At 46.4% G+C, this 18,403-nt stretch overlaps 1 protein-coding gene across 11 annotated transcripts in view; it reads left to right on the top strand.

The window, feature by feature from the left end:
* Positions 1 to 18,403, top strand: part of LOC121541447 (zinc finger MIZ domain-containing protein 2-like) — a 53,453-nt gene that overhangs the window by 18,991 nt on the left and 16,059 nt on the right. For 3 of the 11 annotated variants that reach the window (XM_045208052.1, XM_045208054.1, XM_045208044.1), the window contains exons 2-18: positions 5,284 to 5,372; positions 6,091 to 6,205; positions 6,552 to 6,742; positions 7,342 to 7,513; positions 8,837 to 9,088; positions 9,249 to 9,434; positions 10,036 to 10,125; positions 13,806 to 13,992; positions 14,308 to 14,449; positions 14,625 to 14,721; positions 16,209 to 16,361; positions 16,589 to 16,694; positions 16,850 to 17,007; positions 17,187 to 17,254; positions 17,366 to 17,434; positions 17,700 to 17,941; positions 18,072 to 18,187. In XM_045208052.1, the coding sequence (XP_045063987.1) occupies positions 5,323 to 5,372; positions 6,091 to 6,205; positions 6,552 to 6,742; positions 7,342 to 7,513; positions 8,837 to 9,088; positions 9,249 to 9,434; positions 10,036 to 10,125; positions 13,806 to 13,992; positions 14,308 to 14,449; positions 14,625 to 14,721; positions 16,209 to 16,361; positions 16,589 to 16,694; positions 16,850 to 17,007; positions 17,187 to 17,254; positions 17,366 to 17,434; positions 17,700 to 17,941; positions 18,072 to 18,187 (2,394 nt within the window). In that variant the 5' untranslated portion in view covers positions 5,284 to 5,322. Of the gene's footprint in view, positions 1 to 4,978; positions 5,013 to 5,283; positions 5,373 to 6,090; positions 6,206 to 6,551; positions 6,743 to 7,341; positions 7,514 to 8,836; positions 9,089 to 9,248; positions 9,435 to 10,035; positions 10,126 to 13,805; positions 13,993 to 14,307; positions 14,450 to 14,624; positions 14,722 to 16,208; positions 16,362 to 16,588; positions 16,695 to 16,849; positions 17,008 to 17,186; positions 17,255 to 17,365; positions 17,435 to 17,699; positions 17,942 to 18,071; positions 18,188 to 18,403 lie in introns of those variants that run through there. The other 8 variants (XM_045208045.1, XM_045208048.1, XM_045208051.1 and 5 more) reach the window with 8 other exon arrangements.

Consider the following 18,403-nt stretch of genomic DNA (forward strand, 5'->3'; position numbering starts at 1 on the left):
CCCGGTCCGGCCCGTTCCTGCTCCCCGCACCAAGCCAGTGGTGCGCGTCGTCAGCCCGGTCCGGCCTGTTCCTGCTCCCCGCACCAAGCCAGTGGTGCGCATCGCCAGCCCGGTCCGGCCTGTTCCTGTCCCTCGCACCAAGCCAGTGGTGCGCGTCATCAGCCCGGTGCGGCCTGTTCCTGCTCCCCGCACCAAGCCAGTGGTGCGCATCGCCAGCCCGGTCCGGCCTGGTCCTGCTCCCCGCACCAAGCCAGTGGTGCGCGTCGTCAGCCCGGTCCGGCCTGTTCCTGCTCCCTGCACCAAGCCAGTGGTGCGCATCGCCAGCCCGGTCCGGCCTGTTCCTGTCCCTCGCACCAAGCCAGTGGTGCGCGTCGCCAGCCCGGTCCGCACCGGTCAGCCAGCACCGGTCAGCTGCTCCACTCCGGAGTCAGAGCAATCCGCTCCACCGGTGCCAGCGGCTCCAGTCCGGAGCCGGTAAGGTTTGGTCCACCGTCGTCGGGTCCAGCTCCAGTCAGCGGGGCCAGACCAGACCAGGGGCGCAACGGGGAGGTGGAGAAAAGGTGGTGGTCACGCCCGGAGCCGGATCCGCCTCCGAGGCGGAATGCCCACCCGGCCCCTACCCTCTTGTGTTTGTGTGGCGCGGTCGCAGTCCGCGCCTTTGGGGGGGTACTGTCACGCCCTGGCTCTGGGGACTCTTAAATGTTGAGCCAGGGTGTGGATTTTCATTGTTTAGTTTTCTATGTTTTTGTTCTAGATCGTGTTGATCTATGTTGGCCAGGGTGGTTCCCAATCAGAGACAGCTGTAGCTCGTTGTCTCTGATTGGGGACCATACATAGGCAGCCTGTTGGCACCAGTTAGTTTGTGGGATCTTGATCCGTAAAGGTTTGGTGTGTGTAACCTCAGGACTTCACGTATCGTTGGTTTGTTGTTTTGGTTTTGTTCGTGTGTTAAGTACTAATTAAAGATGTATGCTTATCACGCTGCGCCTTGGTCTGTCTCATCTAATAACGATCGTGACAAAATCATCAGACAAGCTTAGTAGCCTACATATAGTTGACTTCATTAAAACACAGGGTGTGTCTATTTATGGAAAAATACACATTTTAAAATTTCGATCAGTCGATTAGTCGAAAGAACAGATGACTATTGGTCCACCAATAATTTATTTTAGCCCGCGAAAGCCCTAGTATAGTTCAGTACATTATAGTGTGCTCTGCTGTCTACTGTGCTGAACTATACTTTTCTTTACTGTACTGTACTTTGCTGATTTCCCATTGTAGCCAATTAAATTGCACCAATTCCCTTACCGATTCGTTGGAAATTGGTAACGGAATTTCGAGTTTTTAAATCACTTAATAATTCATAAATATATCAGTATAAACACAAACTAATTGATAGGTCTACCTGTACTTCTGTGAACTTTCATTATCCTCCCTCCTTATGAGGGAGAGAAATTAGAATGTGGGTTTTTGGTAATGGAATTTCAAGGCGCAAGGCAATGTTTCTTAAACTTACAGAAGGTGTATTTAGTTTGGATACATTTTTCCTTGTTGATATTAGTTGGCAGGGGTCTTTACTTCAACGTTATTGTGTTATGATATATTTCTAATACATATGTAAGACTTTTTCTAAGACCCCTTTTCCATCTGTTTGACCAGAAATCAAAGCCTTTGCTTATTCTTAATTTTTGGGGTGGAAAATGGTGGAAACATTTATATATGCCTTAATAAATATTTAAAAAATGGACTCTTAGCTTTCAATTTCACATGCTCCTATGAACATATATTTTTTCTAATTTTTATTTTATTGTCTTTTTTTTTTGGTCATTTACAAGACGCTCTTATCCAGAGCGACTTACAGTTAGTGAGTGCATACATTTTATATATATATATATATATTTTTTTTTTCATACTGCCCCCCCGTGGGAATCGAACCCACAACCCTGGCGTTGCAAACGCCATGCTCTACAAACATCCCTGCCGGCCATTCCCTCCCCTACCCTGGACGACGCTGGGCCAATTGTGCGCCGCCCCATGGGTCTCCCGGTCACGGCCAGCTACGACAGAGCCTGGATTCGAACCAGGATCTCTAGTGGCACAGCTAGCACTGCGATGCAGTGCCTTAGACCACTGCGCCACTCGGAAGACTTCATGTTGGTGCTCATGGGTCCTTTCATAGGAAATGGCCAGGGAACTAATATCGATATAGAAGGTGTCTGTCTGGTAACTGCCACTCTACATATCCCCTCCCCCCTCTCTCAATCACACACACACACACACACACACACTCCTCTGCTCAATCTGCGGGGTGTCTGACCCAATTCTGTGAGGAGAGGAAAACCGATGTTGGCTAGAAATTGGGGAAAGGGGATACCTAGTCAGCACAACTGAATGCATTCAACCGAAATGTCTTCCGCATTTAACCCAACCCCACTGAATCAGAGAGGTGCGGGGGGCTGCCTTAATCGGCAACCACGTTACTGTCCCAACGTTCTACGGTCCTCTGTAGCTCAGCTGGTAGAGCACGGCGCTTGTAACGCCAAGGTAGTGGGTTCGATCCCCGGGACCACCCATACACAAAAATGTATGCACGCACGACTGTAAGTCGCTTTGGATAAAAGCGTCTGCTAAATGGCATATTATTATTATTCTAACTGCTAGGCTTCGCGTGCGTGAGCGTTACAAAATAAATGTACACATACTTGTTATTCAATCATTGCACCCACACTGCTCGTGCGTCATCGAGCGTCTGCGTGGCCAGGCGCTAAAATAGAACTCTGTTCTATTTGTGACGCTCAACACGCTGCAAGTCCTGCCTCTCCCATCTCCTCATTGGTTTTTAGGAGCATCTACCCACGTGGGCAATTTGAAAGACACACTCCAGTCTAGTTTTATCTGTGGATTAATTGTCGAAGTAGTGGACGTTGTGCATTTCAGGTAAAATAACAACCCAATGTTTATATTCCAGGACAAAGTAGTTAGCATCAGCAAGCTAGCTAGCTAAATTGCCCTAAATGTTTAATGCTTTTCGACCTGTCCCCAAATTAATATAATTGGTTCAGAGTTTATTTTGATATTTCAACCTGCGTTTCTTGATCGTGTCTGGTGTGGGGGGACAAAATTACCTTGCGCGCGATGGCAGACGCACGCGTGCGTGCGGTCTGGTTATCATGTCAGTTAGCGGAGTGTCGTTGAAATTCACCACTAAGTACTTTTCCCTCACAGGAGTTTACCCTGAGATGAAGAGTAATTTACTGCGAAAGAGAGAGATCGGGATGGAGAGAGAGAGAGAGAGGGTGAGGTGATGGAGATGAAGCTGTATTGAAAGCCTGTGATCTCTCAGCCGTTAACGAGCTGTGTGTGTGTCAGGATTTCTGTGAGTAAAATGTAGCGCCAGACACACGCAACCGGTGTACTTCTTACCGAATTCTGATGCGCAATTGGAAGAGATTAGAATAACTGTCCACGTTTACTTTTACTCAGCCAACAAGACTCGTAACGAACAGCGAAATCACTAGCCTATATCAATGTAGGCCTACTATCCCCCATAGTAGAAAAGTGTATATATTCTATTGGTTAGCTTGCAGTTCTGTGCTAGGAAGAAAAGCCTATTCCAAACAAACTCTGGACAGTTGTGGGACGATAGATCCCAAATTCATCCAACCAGTAGGCCTAGGCTACATTAAAAAAAAAACGTAAAAAGCAATGAGTCTGATGTAACAGATCAGAACGTTTAGCTTAAAATGTTGATAAACTATTATTTATTCACATAACCGCAGCAGTGTGCACAAGTGTTGTCACAAGGCAGTAAGTAGGCTACGCACAAATGTTAGTTACGTAATGCAATTAGCGTTGTCAAAAGCGCACCGCACATGCGAGTGGTTTCATGAGATGTAGATGAAAATATCTGTTAGCAATTTAGAAAGAGGGGAGATCTAAAAGGTGGGACAACTAGCATCGGTTGCTAATATGACTAGGATTGTGCCTTTGGCTACTGGACAATGAAATAAAGTTGATTTGAAAACCAATAGAACATGAGAGAAATAGGCTATACTGGTTTCAATGGCATATGGCAGTCTCTAGCCTATACAATAATTGCCTGCACGTTTGGTTTTATTTTGTCTAGGCTACTTTGAAGCAAGGTAAGACATGCCTCATAATATGTAGTAAAACGTTCAGGTTTCAAACAAGTAGGTATGTTTTCAAAATGCATACTTCCGCAAAATGGTGTGAATTGGTGTGTGATAAGCTGAAGCCTGCCTACCTTTGCCTAAGCACTTGAATGGCGAATGGGAAGCGAGCTTCAATTACCAGTTGAGAAATAACAATAGTAGCTCTTTTCAATCATGGCCATCAAAGTGTTTTTAATACGTGATTGCATTTAGAATTATTGCGCAATGATTGGGCTTATAAAAGCATGTTTCACTCCAGCAGCAACAAACTAGCAGCAGCTCTGGTGCTATATCGACTGGTATTTCAATCAATTAATAGGCAAAAATGCATTTTCACAATGGGATTTATTTTCTTCTCCCGGACAATTGGACAGTGGTAATTTTATTTATCAGCTTTTCATATATTTTTGGGGCCAAAAGCCGGCTATTACCGGCTAACAGAAACCCTGGAGTGAGTGTGTGTAGGAAGCCTCCTAATTTGCTGTTCTCTTAAATTTCTGTAGAAATCAGAGCTGAATTTAGACCCTGCTGCCTGCCCCTCCCCCTCCCTTCTATGAGAACCATTATGCCAGGCAGTAATAGGCTAACTCTCTCTCTCTCTCTCTCTCTTTCTCTCACAGACACACAGGCAGACAGACAGACAGACAGACACACACACACACAGACAGACACACACACACAGACACACACAGACAGACAGACACACAGACAGACACAACAGACACACAGACAGACACACACACACAGACACACAGACACACACACAGACAGACAGACAGACAGACAGACAGACAGACAGACAGACAGACAGACAGAGCAGAAGCTAAAAGGGAGAGGAAGGTAAGCTTGTGTGAATGTGTGTATCTCTCTGTGTGAGGGAGAGAGTGTTAGCTATGATGGTGGTGAAGTCACTGCTTCAGTTCAATGCTATGAGTCACAGTTTCTCTTAACTCGATGAGCTTTATTTACATGATATTGCTGACAACAAGGAAACGATAATACATGGCATTATGAATAATCACACAAATAATTACACGGTCAAAAGAATAAGAACACAACAACCCAAATAACATACAATTTCAATAACTCTCTCTCTCTCTCTCTCTCTTAGGCTGCCTGTCAGGGTCTCGTTGACCCCCCCGTTCCTCCGATGAACCCCCTCAACTCCATGAAACCCGGTCTGCCTCCCACTCCGCACAGGTACACACACACACACACACACACACACACACACACACACACACACACACACACACACACACACTGAGTGACTCAGAGAGGGAGTGCTGAGCGCATTGTCCTCAGACAAACCGTCAGTTGGCTTTTGGTTGGCTTTGACCTCTCACCGCTCCCGCTATTGGCTTGGCTCTGGGACTCTGGGTGCTCATTGGCTGCTGCTGGCCCTGGCGCTGGAGCGCTGGTTTCCTGTACCAGCGAGTTCACATCCTGTGATTTCAGTTGAGGAAGTGGAGGGTAACCTCAGCCACACACACACACACAAACGTACACACTCAGGAGCCTCCTCTTCCTCAGCTGGGCTGCCCTTACTGGTTTCTAAGTGACTGCTTTGTTGTTGTTATGGAAATGTTGTGGAGTGCCTCTTGAGGATGTGATGTGCTGTGGCACAAGTCATTTAACTCCTACAAAGACTCCCACTAGTTTTTCTCCTCAACAAACGAATAGTCTAATGCAGGGGTTCCTAAAGTTTTAAACTCAGGCCCCCCTTCCAGCATTGGGCAAAATGCAAAACTGATCCTAAAACAGCACTTGGACTCTGACACGCTAGATACACAAGGCCCAGGTCTTTCACGATCAGTGCAGATGGAGAGGAAGCCACTTGTCACTATTGAGATGCACCCCACTGCTGTACATGAATTCATCCCATAATGCCTTTGCTTCCTGTCTCTGTCTTCCTTAGTGACGGTAACTTCCTGTATGACTCTGCCTCCTGGCAACAAGGCACCAATCAACAGCCAGGAGCACTCTCCGTGGTAACCACTGTCTGGGGCGTGACCAATCCCTCGCACAGCCAGGTAACGACCAGCCAATCATGGCCCTCCCTCCCTCTTCTTCCTTTTTCTCACCCATCCTTCTATCTATTTTATCTTAATTTATCAAGGAGAGCAAATTTCTTTTGCCACATTCCAGGCTGCCTACATAGCAGTTGTCCACCAAAACTCACAAGGCCTGAATGAAGTGTATAACTATCAGAATCCACATCAATGGTATCGCAATCCGATGCCCAACTACATTCATTCATTGTTTAATATGTAAAGCATAAGTGCTTTGCAGACTGTCTGGAATGTCACATGGCGTTTTTCCTCTTCTCTAACACATTACTGTTTCCACTACCTCACTTCCTGTGTTTCCCCCGTCTAGGTGTTTGGAGCGCCCATGGGTCCGGGTGGTAACTCTGGAGGTCACATGATGCAGAGCAGCAGTGGAGGTGGGGGGATGAGTCCCGGTATGAGCCACCAGTACCAGAGCTACGGTGATAAGGGCTACGGACAACCAGGGCTTTACGGCCGCCCCAACACCGCCTATAACCAAGCCCCGCCATATGGACAGAGGTAAACATCTTTGACTTATTCGTATGGTATATCTTCACCAGGGTCTTGTTTACTGGGCACGAAACGGAAGAAAACCGAGTGAAACGGGGACGTAATATCTGTGAAATATTCACTAGGCACGAAATGGAAGAAAGTAGACTGAAAGAGGGACGGACTACCTGAACATAAGAAACGCTCGTTTTCGTTTGAAAACAATTTTGCTATGGTGGGCTCTAATGAATTAGACGTACCCCTTGTCCAATCAGAAACACTCATTTGTCTTTTCCATTACAATATATATATTTTAAAGTTGTTAATTTTCATTGCCCGAATGAACACAACCCAGGGGTCCATTCAGTCGGTCAGACACATGGGGAGAATCTCAACGGCATTTCATTAATTCCTCACGTTCTCCCTCTTCGCCTCCTTTTCCAAACCCATTAGTTGAAGGTCTCTCCCCTCTGACCTTCTCATCCAATGGGTTTGGAAAAGGAGAGAGGAAGCATGGAATCAAGGAAATGCCATTGTTTATAGTGCTTGACCTCAGGAGTGAGTTCCAAATAATTATATTTTGTCTCTTTCTCTCTGTCTCTCTGTCTGTGTCTGTGTCTGTATCTTAGTTACTCTAATAATGGTGGTGGCGGAGGAGGTATGGGCCAACGCCCTCCCTCTGACTTCACCCAGGCTGCTGCCGCCGCTGTTGCCGCTGCCGCTGCCACGGCGACTGCCACTGCTACGGCTACTGTTGCTGCCATCCAGGAGAAGCAGAACCAGGAACTGAACTATGGCCAGGTAAGAGGCTCAGCCTCCCCGTGTGTGTGCGCACGCATGTTAGAGTTGGGACGATAAACCCCAAATTATCAACACCGACCACTTAATGTGGAAATGTTGCTGATATCATTCACTAGCTCTGCCACGCACACACACACACACACACACACTTACTCCAGAGACATGGCTTTGATTAGAGAGAGAACGTAAGTCTCTTCTAGCAGACTGTTTACATGTCTACGCTCTGTCTCTAGGGAGAAACCACACTGTAAATCCTACAGGGAGTCTTCCATCCTTTCCTGTCTCTCTCGCTCTCTCTTTCTTTCTCTCTCTCTCTCTCTCTCTCTCTCTCTCTCTCTCTCTCTCTGTGTCTCTCTCTCTCTTTCTCTGTGTCTCTCTCTCTTTCTCTGTGTCTCTCTCTGTGTGTGTCTCTCTCTCTCTCTCTCTCTCTCTGTCTCTCTCTCTGTCTCTCTCTGTGTATCTCTGTGTGTGTCTCTCTCTCTCTCACTCTCTCTTTCTTTCTCTCTCTCTGTGTCTCTCTCTTTCTCTGTGTCTCTCTCTCTTTCTCTGTGTCTCTCTCTCTTTCTCTGTGTCTCTCTCTGTGTGTGTCTCTCTCTCTCTCTCTGTCTCTCTCTCTGTCTCTCTCTGTGTATCTCTCTCTGTGTGTGTCTCTCTCTCTCTCTCTCTCTCTCTCTCACTCTCTCTTTCTCTCTCTCTCTCTCTCTGTGTCTCTCTCTTTCTCTGTGTCTCTCTCTCTTTCTCTGTGTCTCTCTCTGTGTGTGTGTGTGTCTCTCTCTCTCTCTCTCTCTCTCTCTCTCTCTCTCTCTCTCTCTTCAATTCAATTCAATTTCAATTTAAGGGCTATTGGCATGGGAAACGTGTGTTAACATTGCCAAAGCAAGTGAAGTAGATAGTAAACAAAAGTGAAATAAACAATAAATATTAACAGTCTCTCTCTCACTCTGTGTTTCTCACTCTCTCTGTGTTTCTCTCTCTCTCTGTGTCTGTCTCCTGTCACAGTATTGTGTATCAGGGTTGGGGTCAATTCTAATTGAAGTCACACATGATTTGCATTTAACATTTTAAAATGTGAAACACATTTCAAATAAATAGCTTCTCCTTTTCAGTTTGGTGAGAATTCATTGAAAATATAAGCCTGTTTTTCTATATTTGAATTTGAATTTCCATTTACTTCCTGAATTAACTGACTTCAATTCGAACCCCTATTCTGCCACTAGGTGTGTGCTCTGCATTTTTCACCATGTCTCTCTCCCCTCTCTCTCTCTCTCTCTCTCTCTCTCTCTCTCTTCTCTCTCTTTCTCTCTCTCTTCTCTCTCTCTTTAGATGGGTGGAGGCCCCTCCTCCTACAGTACCCAGTTCCTGTCCCACCCGGGCCCCCAGCAGGGTGGCCCCCGCGGCCCCCCAGGCATGAGCCCCAGTGGGATGGTCCAGTCCCGGCCTGGGCAGCACCCCTCCATGGGGGGCATGGGGTACCCCTCGCACCCCTCCCAGGGCCAGGGCCAGAGGATGTCCCAGCAACACCCAGGCTACCCAGGAGGCCAACAACAAGGGCTCAAACGCCCCTACCAATCAGAGGTACAGTGCTGGAAAACACATGGGTGCTTGCACACACACACACTAAGACGCTAACAATTTACATAAATTGTTTACTAGTGGCCACACACTCATCCCCTTTCCTCTGTCCCTCCCCCTCTCTCCTCTTTCCCTCCCCCTCTCTCCTCCGTCCCTCCCCCAGGGTTTCCCAGGGCAGCAGCAGTATGGTTCAGGGGGGATGTCTCCGTACCACGGTGGCCAGCCCCTCCAGTACCCCCCCGGCCCCCAGCAGCGCCAGCCCCAGTCCCCCTCCTACCACCCCAACCAGCGTATGCCCCCCATGGGGCAGTACCAGCAAGGTCCACCCAACCCTGCACAGTACTACAAGGTAAACAGTGAGACCACACACACAAACACACTAGTTAAAGGGGCAATCAGCAGTTGCTACATCAATATTTTTTACTTATAAATTAATGGTATGTACCCATTGATTTTTGAAGAATATGACTTATAAATGCCCCATGGGCTTAGTTCAACTGTTGTACCCCATCAGAACCCAAAATATAAACTTGTTTTACGCCAATGTCTGTAAACAAATGCTATAGAGCCTCAACATGGTTAAAACTATCATTTTGATATCATCTATAGCTCTGTCTGTGAATTTGAGTGGTTACATTTCTCCAGGCCCATCCCTCAGCTTTTTACCGAAAGGGGCTGGGAAAAATGCGTTGTTATTGTTTATACTGCTGATTGCGGCTTTAAGCTAGGAACGTGTGTATTTCAAAGGATTTTGATGGTGGACTAGAGCCTTTTAACACACCGCTAGTATGAACCTGGCTCCAAAGAGACTTCTCCCTGACACATATGTTTGTAGTGTAGAGACGGAGCTCGCATCAAATCTGACCAGGGCCTGTATTCACAAAGCGTCTCAAGAGTAGGAGTGCTGATCTAGGATCTGTTTTGCCTGTTTATGTGTATGTGTGTTTCAGCAGGAGCAGCAGTATAACGGGCAGCAAGGTAACATGCCACCAGGAGCATCAGGAGGCTACAATGCCTTCACACAGGCTGCTGTCATTGCGGTAAGCCAACCTGGTGTGTGTGTGTGTGTGTGTGTGCCTTGGCAGTGTGGAGGAGATGGTGCTTTTTGTTTCCATGACATTATCCAGGCCTCCGTATGACCTTTGGAATTTTTGGGTCCTTTGCAAATGTAATGTAATTTGTGGACCCAAATTAAGCACATTTATTAATTAGGCCACACAGGGATTTTGTGTCCGGAAATTACGGATTGAGACAAATGTTTTTCGATGCGAGTCATCCGTTGACGTATAATGTACGGAGATGATTGTCCGTCAAACGCACAATATGTCTGCCCTTATGCCGTATGCAGCTCGTCTGAAAATAGTTAACTGGAGTTTAACTGACAATTGATTAATTCATGTACAATTTCATCCGTGTCCATACAGTGAGGGAAAAAAGTATTTGATCCCCTGCTGATTTTGTACGTTTGCCCACTGACAAAGAAATGATCAGTCTATCATTTTAATGGTAGGTTTATTTGAACAGTGGGAGACAGAATAACAACAAAAAAATCCAGAAAACGCATGTCAAAAATGTTATAAATTGATTTGCATTTTAATGAGGGAAATAAGTATTTTACCCCCTCAACAATCAAAAAGATTTCTGGCTCCCAGGTGTCTTTTATACAGGTAACGAGCTGAGATTAGGAGCACACTCTTAAAGGGAGTGCTCCTAATCTCAGCTTGTTACCTGTATAAAAGACACCTGTCCACAGAAGCAATCAATCAATCAGATTCCAAACTCTTCACCATGGCCAAGACCAAAGAGCTCTCCAAGGGTGTCAGGGACAAGATTGTAGACCTACACAAGGCTGGAATGGGCTACAAGACCATCGCCAAGCAGCTTGGTGAGAAGGTGACAACAGTTGGTGCGATTATTCGCAAATGGAAGAAACACAAAAGTACTGTCTATCTCCCTTGGCCTGGGGCTCCATGCAAGATCTCACCTCGTGGAGTTGCAATGATCATGAGAACGGTGAGGAATCAGCCCAGAACTACATGGGAGGATCTTGTCAATGATCTCAAGGCAGCTGGGACCATTGTCGCCAAGAAAACAATTGGTAACACACTACGCCGTGAAGGACTGAAATCCTGCAGCGCCCGCAAGGTCCCCCTGCTCAAGAAAGCACATATACAGTGGGGAAAAAAAGTATTTAGTCAGCCACCAATTGTGCTAGTTCTCCCACTTAAAAAGATGAGAGAGGCCTGTAATTTTCATCATAGGTACACGTCAACTATGACAGACAAAATGAGATTTTTTTTTCTCCAGAAAATCACATTGTAGGATTTTTTATGAATTTATTTGCCAATTATGGTGGAAAATAAGTATTTGGTCAATAACAAAAGTTTGTCAATACTTTGTTATATACCCTTTGTTGGCAATGAGACAGGTCAAACGTTTTCTGTAAGTCTTCACAAGGTTTTCACACACTGTTGCTGGTATTTTGGCCCATTCCTCCATGCAGATCTCCTCTAGAGCAGTGATGTTTTGGGGCTGTCGCTGGGCAACACAGACTTTCAACTCCCTCCAAAGATTTTCTATGGGGTTGAGATCTGGAGACTGGCTAGGCCACTCCATGACCTTGAAATGCTTCTTACGAAGCCACTCCTTCGTTGCCCGGGCAGTGTGTTTGGGATCACTGTCATGCTGAAAGACCCAGCCACGTTTCATCTTCAATGCCCTTGCTGATGGAAGGAGGTTTTCACTCAAAATCTCACGATACATGGCCCCATTCATTCTTTCCTTTACACGGATCAGTCGTCCTGGTCCCTTTGCAGAAAAACAGCCCCAAAGCATGATGTTTCCACCCCCATGCTTCAAAGTAGGTATGGTGTTCTTTGGATGCAACTCAGCATTCTTTGTCCTCCAAACACGACGAGTTGAGTTTTTACCAAAAAGTTCTATTTTGGTTTCATCTGACCATATGACATTCTCCCAATCCTCTTCTGGATCATCCAAATGCACTCTAGCAAACTTCAGACGGGCCTGGACATGTACTGGCTTAAGCAGGGGGACACGTCTGGCACTGCAGGATTTGAGTCCCTGGCGGCGTAGTGTGTTACTGATGGTAGGCTTTGTTACTTTGGTCCCAGCTCTCTGCAGGTCATTCACTAGGTCCCCCCTTGTGGTTCTGGGATTTTTGCTCACTGTTCTTGTGATCATTTTGACCCCACGGGGTGAGATCTTGCGTGGAGCCCCAGATCGAGGGAGATTATCAGTGGTCTTGTATGTCTTCCATTTCCTAATAATTGCTCCCACAGTTGATTTCTTCAAACCAAGCTGCTTACCTATTGCATATTCAGTCTTCCCAGCCTGGTGCAGGTCTACAATTTTGTTTCTGGTGTCCTTTGACAGGTCTTTGGTCTTGATCATAGTGGAGTTTGGAGTGTGACTGTTTGAGGTTGTGGACAGGTGTCTTTTATACTGATAACAAGTTCAAACAGGTGCCATTAATACAGGTAACGAGTGGAGGACAGAGGAGCCTCTTAAAGAAGAAGTTACAGGTCTGTGAGAGCCAGAAATCTTGCTTGTTTGTAGGTGACCAAATACTTATTTTCCACCATAATTTGCAAATAAATTCATTAAAAATCCTACAATGTGATTTTATGGATTTTTTTTCCTCAATTTGTCTGTCATAGTTGACGTGTACCTATGATGAAAATTACAGGCCTCTCATCTTTTTAAGTGGGAGAACTTGCACAATTGGTAGCTGACTAAATACTTTTTTTCCCCACTGTACATGCCCATCTGATGTTTGCCAATGATCATCTGAATGATTCAGAGGAGAACTGGGTGAAAGTGTTGTGGTCAGATGAGACCAAAATGGAGCTCTTTGGCATCAACTCAACTCGCCATGTTTGGAGGACGATGAATGATGCCTATGACCCCCAAGAACACCATCCCCACCGTCAAACAAGGAGGTGGAAACATTATGCTTTGGGGGTGTTTTTCTGCTAAGGGGACAGGACAACTTCACCGCATCAAAGGGACGATGGACGGGGCCATGTACCGTCAAATCTTGGGTGAGAACCTCCTTCCCTCATCCAGGGCATTGAAAATGGGTCGTGGATGGGTATTCCAGCATGACAATGACCCAAAACACACGGCCAAGGCAACAAAGGAGTGGCTCAAGAAGAAGCACATTAAGGTCCTGGAGTGGCCTAGCCAGTCTCCAGACCTTAATCCCATAGAAGATCTGTGGAGGAAGCTGAAGGTTCGAGTTGCCAAACGCCAGCCTCGAAACCTTAATGACTTGGAGAAGATCTGCAAAGAGGAGTGGAACAAAATCCCTCCTGAGATGTGTGCAAACCTGGTGGCCAACTACAAGAAATGTCTGACCTCTGATTGCCAACAAGGGTTTTGCCACCAAGTACTAAGTCATGTTTTGCAGAGGGGTCAAATACTTATTTCCCTCATAAAAATTCAAATCAATTTATAACATTTTTGACATGTGTTTTTCTGGAATGTTTTGTTGTTATTCTGTCCCTCACTGTTCAAATAAACCTACCAGTAAAATTAAAGACTGATCATGTCTTTGTCAGTGGGCAAATGTACAAAATCAGCAGGGGATCAAATATTTTTTTCCCTCACTGTACATCTTTGTGGCCTAGCCTTGTATAATATAATGTATGATGTTGTTTTTCTATGTTTCAAATTCTCTCTCCCTTCCGCCCTCTTTCAGCAGGGTAGCCGTGTGATGCCGGGATACCCCAGTTCTCCTCTGGGTGGTAACCCCACCCCTCCCATGACACCGGGCAGCATGCCCCCCTACCTCTCCCCCGGTGGGCCAGGGCCAGACACCAAGCCCCCCTACCTTCCCCAAGGCCCCGACGTCAAGCCCAACATCAACTCCCTTCAGCTCCCCACTGGTGAGACCCACTTACTACAACACTCCTTTATTAAGGGCTCTATTCAATCTGTATCGCTGAAGCGATATGGATTGAATAGAGCCGCGATACGGACTGATGGAAATATATATAGAGATCAGACCTGAGTCGTGTTCATTAGACAGCAAACGGAAGAAAAAAGGACTGAAACAGGAAGGGACTTGTCCAATAAGAAATAAAATAAAAATATTAAGTTGCAAAATGTTTTGAAATGTTTTCTGTTGCATTCCCTAATGAAGAGGACCCTGGGCCGAATGCGTACGTTAAATACTCTCCTCATCTCCCCTCCCCCTCCAGGTAACCCTAGCGACGACCTGCGGCTGACCTTCCCAGTGCGCGACGGCGTGGTGCTTGAGCCGTTCCGATTGGAGCACAACCTGGCGGTCAGCAACCATGCCTTCCAGCTGCGTGACTCCGTCTACAAGACCCTCATGATGAGGTCAGAGCCCACCGCCAATCAAAGCAGCCGTTACTGTGACGTGATCCAGTGTTTTAACACCATAGTTTTCCCACATTTATTAATTGACCGTTTTGGTGTGTGTGCACGCGCGTTCATGCGTCCGCATTTGTGTGTGCCTGTGTGGATCTGATGACTGCATGTGTATGTCCTCTAGGCCTGACCTGGAGCTGCAGTTTAAGTGTTATCACCACGAGGACAGACAGATGAACACTAACTGGCCCGCCTCTGTACAGGTACAATCGCACTTACAGGTACCCACTCAAATACACATACACACACACACACAGTCTTAAACAGCTAACCTTGTGGGGACATACAATTCAGTCCCATTCAAAATCCTATTTTCCCTAACCCCTAACCTATACCCTAACCTTAACCCCAAAACCTAACCTTAACCCTAAACCTAACCCTAGCTCCTAACCCTAAAACTAACCCCATCTCCTAAACCTAAAACTAACCCCGTCTCCTAACCCTAACACTAATTCTAACCTTAACCCTAAACCCCCTAGAAATAGCATTTGACCTTGTGGGGACCAACAAAATGCCCCCAGTTGGTCAAATTTTTATTGGTTTACTATTCTTGTGGGGACTTCTGGTCCTCACAAGTATAGTTAAACACGTCCACACACACACAGATGAAAATGCGACATCAAACAAAACACAATATTACTAAGTGTTTTGTTTTTTAGATGTTTTTTTTACATACAACCTGATCTATGTGCATTTACACACACCTATCAGAATGGGTTAGGCTGGGTTTACACTCCCCCAAGTGCTCTCACTGACTCTTGCATAAAGTGCCATGCACCTACATCTCTGTGTGGAGCCCTCCATACAAGTGGTGAAGTTGTAGTGGAATTTTACTGTGTCTCTTTCTGTTAACAGTGTCTCACACTTATCATACATGTTTGACCTGTTGCATACTTAGAAATGCGCCTGTTGTAGACAGACAGGGTGTCTGAGGTTTTCTCTTACAAGGTCGGCTCAGCGGGAGTGGAAATATTGGCTGAATGCCCAGACTCGGTGGTTGCCAGGTGTTCTCCTCCTCTGCAGCCGGTCTCTGGGAGCAAACGCTTTGCTGAGAAAGGATGCACTTGGCTATCTTTGTGTAACCCGTAGTGATAGTATAAATATGCTGAGGGGGAAATACCTCGTCAGAACTTCTGACTAACCTCCCCATGAAGTGCTGTTTGTCTATAATCTCTCTGCTAGCTTGAAAAAAACATAAACTCATTTAAGCTTGACTTTGGGGTATTTAGTGGTAATTTCCACGACAGTCATGAAGCCATGAGTGGAGATCCAGCCTTAGATCTGGGTTAGCAAGGTGATGACTGAACTTGATTGGCTAGCCAGTTGAGGACTTCATTGGTTAGACAGGGTCGCGTTCAGGAGGGTGCAACGTACTGAATGTTTTAGATAGAAATACCATCAATAGAACTGATATGATTCCTTACTCTACATCTCTATTCTGCATGTCTTTTCTACACAACGTATTTCTATCTGAACGTTCCACAATATTGCACCCTATACTAAAGGTGGCCCAGGGACTGTGTTCATAAAGTGTCTCAAGAGTACGAGTGCTGATCTACGATCAATTTTGCCTTTTGAATCATAACCAATAAGATTATATGGACAGGGGGGGGGACCTGATCCTAGATCAGAACTCCTACTCTGAGCCCAGTGTGACGACTGTGACTAGCGTGTTAGCCGATCCTCCATTCACCTGTCTGTCATGTAGGTGTCTGGTCCTTGCTTACAGGTGAGTGTGAACGCCACACCGCTCACCATCGAGAGGGGCGACAACAAGACGTCCCACAAGCCCCTCTACCTCAAGCAGGTGTGTCAGCCGGGGCGCAACACCATCCAGATCACCGTCACCGCCTGCTGCTGCGTAAGTAGTACCATACAGGCAAAAATGCTTTATGAAGTCATAGTCAGGTTGCGTACTGTTTGTATAAGGACATTTTGTTAGGTCTTCATCTTGGTTGCAATCTGGTTCTGATCTTTGATAGTAACCAAAATATGTCATCTTTCCCATGATATCTTTATCTTGTCATGAAAAGGATATATTTACCTGTGTGTAATCCAAATTCTCTCTCTCACCCCCGCTCTCTCCAGTCCCACCTGTTTGTGTTGCAGCTGGTCCACAGGCCGTCAGTACGCTCGGTTCTTCAGGGGTTAATGAAGAAGAGACTACTGCCTGCAGAGCACTGTGTCACTAAGAGTGAGTGGAACACATACACATACCTGACTGGCTGGTTGGTTCTCAGAAATACATAAAGACTTCTCACCACAATTCTCACCTGTTCTCTTCCCTGCTCTCTTGTTTCTTCCTCTCCCTCTCTCTTTCTCTCCCTCCCCCAATCTCCCTCTCCTCAGTTAAGAGGAACTTCAGTAGTGGGACCATCCCCGGGACCCCAGGGCAGAACGGAGAGGACGGTGTGGAACAGACGGCAATCAAAGTCTCCCTGAAATGTCCTATCACCTTCAGGCGCATCCAGCTGCCCGCACGCGGACACGACTGTAGACACATACAGGTTAGAGACTAGACACACAGGCACACACACACACACACACACACACACACACACACACATAGAGGTGAAAACACACCTACTCGCACACACACACACATACCATCACTCTTAACATACAGGTGAGAGACAAACACACACACACACACACCCTAAACCTCTTTCTGTGTCTCTCTCTGCAGTGTTTTGACCTGGAGTCGTACCTACAGTTGAACTGTGAGAGAGGGACCTGGAGATGCCCTGTGTGCAAGTACGTTAACACCACAATTTACCTATAATCTTTCAGCATGCCTTATCTTTCTCATAGACAAAGACCTGTTGTGTTTTAGTCATCCGGACCATGTGTATTTCTCCACAACAGTAAGACGGCGCTGCTGGAAGGACTAGAAGTGGACCAGTACATGCTGGGCATTCTAATATACATACAGAAGTAAGTGTGTGTCTGTCCCCTACTACAGGGGTATTTAAATCTGAGCCTGGAGGTCCGGAGTACTGCTCGCTGGTTTTCCCACCTAGTGTCCAGAATGAAAAGCAACAGAATTTGCCTGCCCTACTATGTTCATATTTAGTTATTCTTTAGCTTAACCATAATTAGGTCTACAGTTAGGTGTCCTTGAAAGGGGCCCCTTGAAATCTTTTTTGCATTCTCTTTCTCTTCCTTGTCTAACCTCTCTCTCCCCCTTTTCCCTCCTCAGTTCGGACTATGAGGAGATCACCATTGACCCAGTGTGTGGCTGGAGGCCGGTACCCGTCAAACCAGATATCCACATAAAGGAGGAAGCAGACGGGCCGGTGTTGAAACGCTGCCGGACGGTCAGCCCCAGTCACATGATGATGCCCAGCGTCATGGAGATGATCGCTGCCCTGGGACCAGCCTCCTCACCCTACCAGGGTCTACCACCAGGGGGCAGGAACACACCTGACTACAACAGCCAAGGTAGGGAGGAGACAGACACGCGCTCACACTGCAAATTATGTGCATTGTCTCCTATTAGTTACAATTGAAAATTGTACACACACACACACACACACACACACGTGTCCTCATATGCGTGTTGTTCTTCCAGCAGGTCCAGGATACTCCAGCCAGTCAGGCTTCTCTGACTTCCCCAACACCCCTGGAACTCCCACCTTGAGAGACTTCACCTCCCCTGGACCCCCTAACATCTACCAACAGGACCAGGTAACACACACACACACACAGGCACACACTTACACACTAATGCACAGACACACAGGATCACAGCGATAAACAGACAGTAGTGCTGAGCGATTTAGTACTTTTTGAGGTCTGTTCGGTATCGGTTTGATTATTAAAAAAAGGATCACAGTTTTTTAAATGTTTTTTATATATACAGTGAGGGAAAAAGTATTTGATCCCCTGATGATTTTGTACGTT

Source organism: Coregonus clupeaformis, chromosome 27 (assembly GCF_020615455.1).
Source record: "Coregonus clupeaformis isolate EN_2021a chromosome 27, ASM2061545v1, whole genome shotgun sequence".
Lineage (NCBI taxonomy): Eukaryota > Metazoa > Chordata > Actinopteri > Salmoniformes > Salmonidae > Coregonus > Coregonus clupeaformis.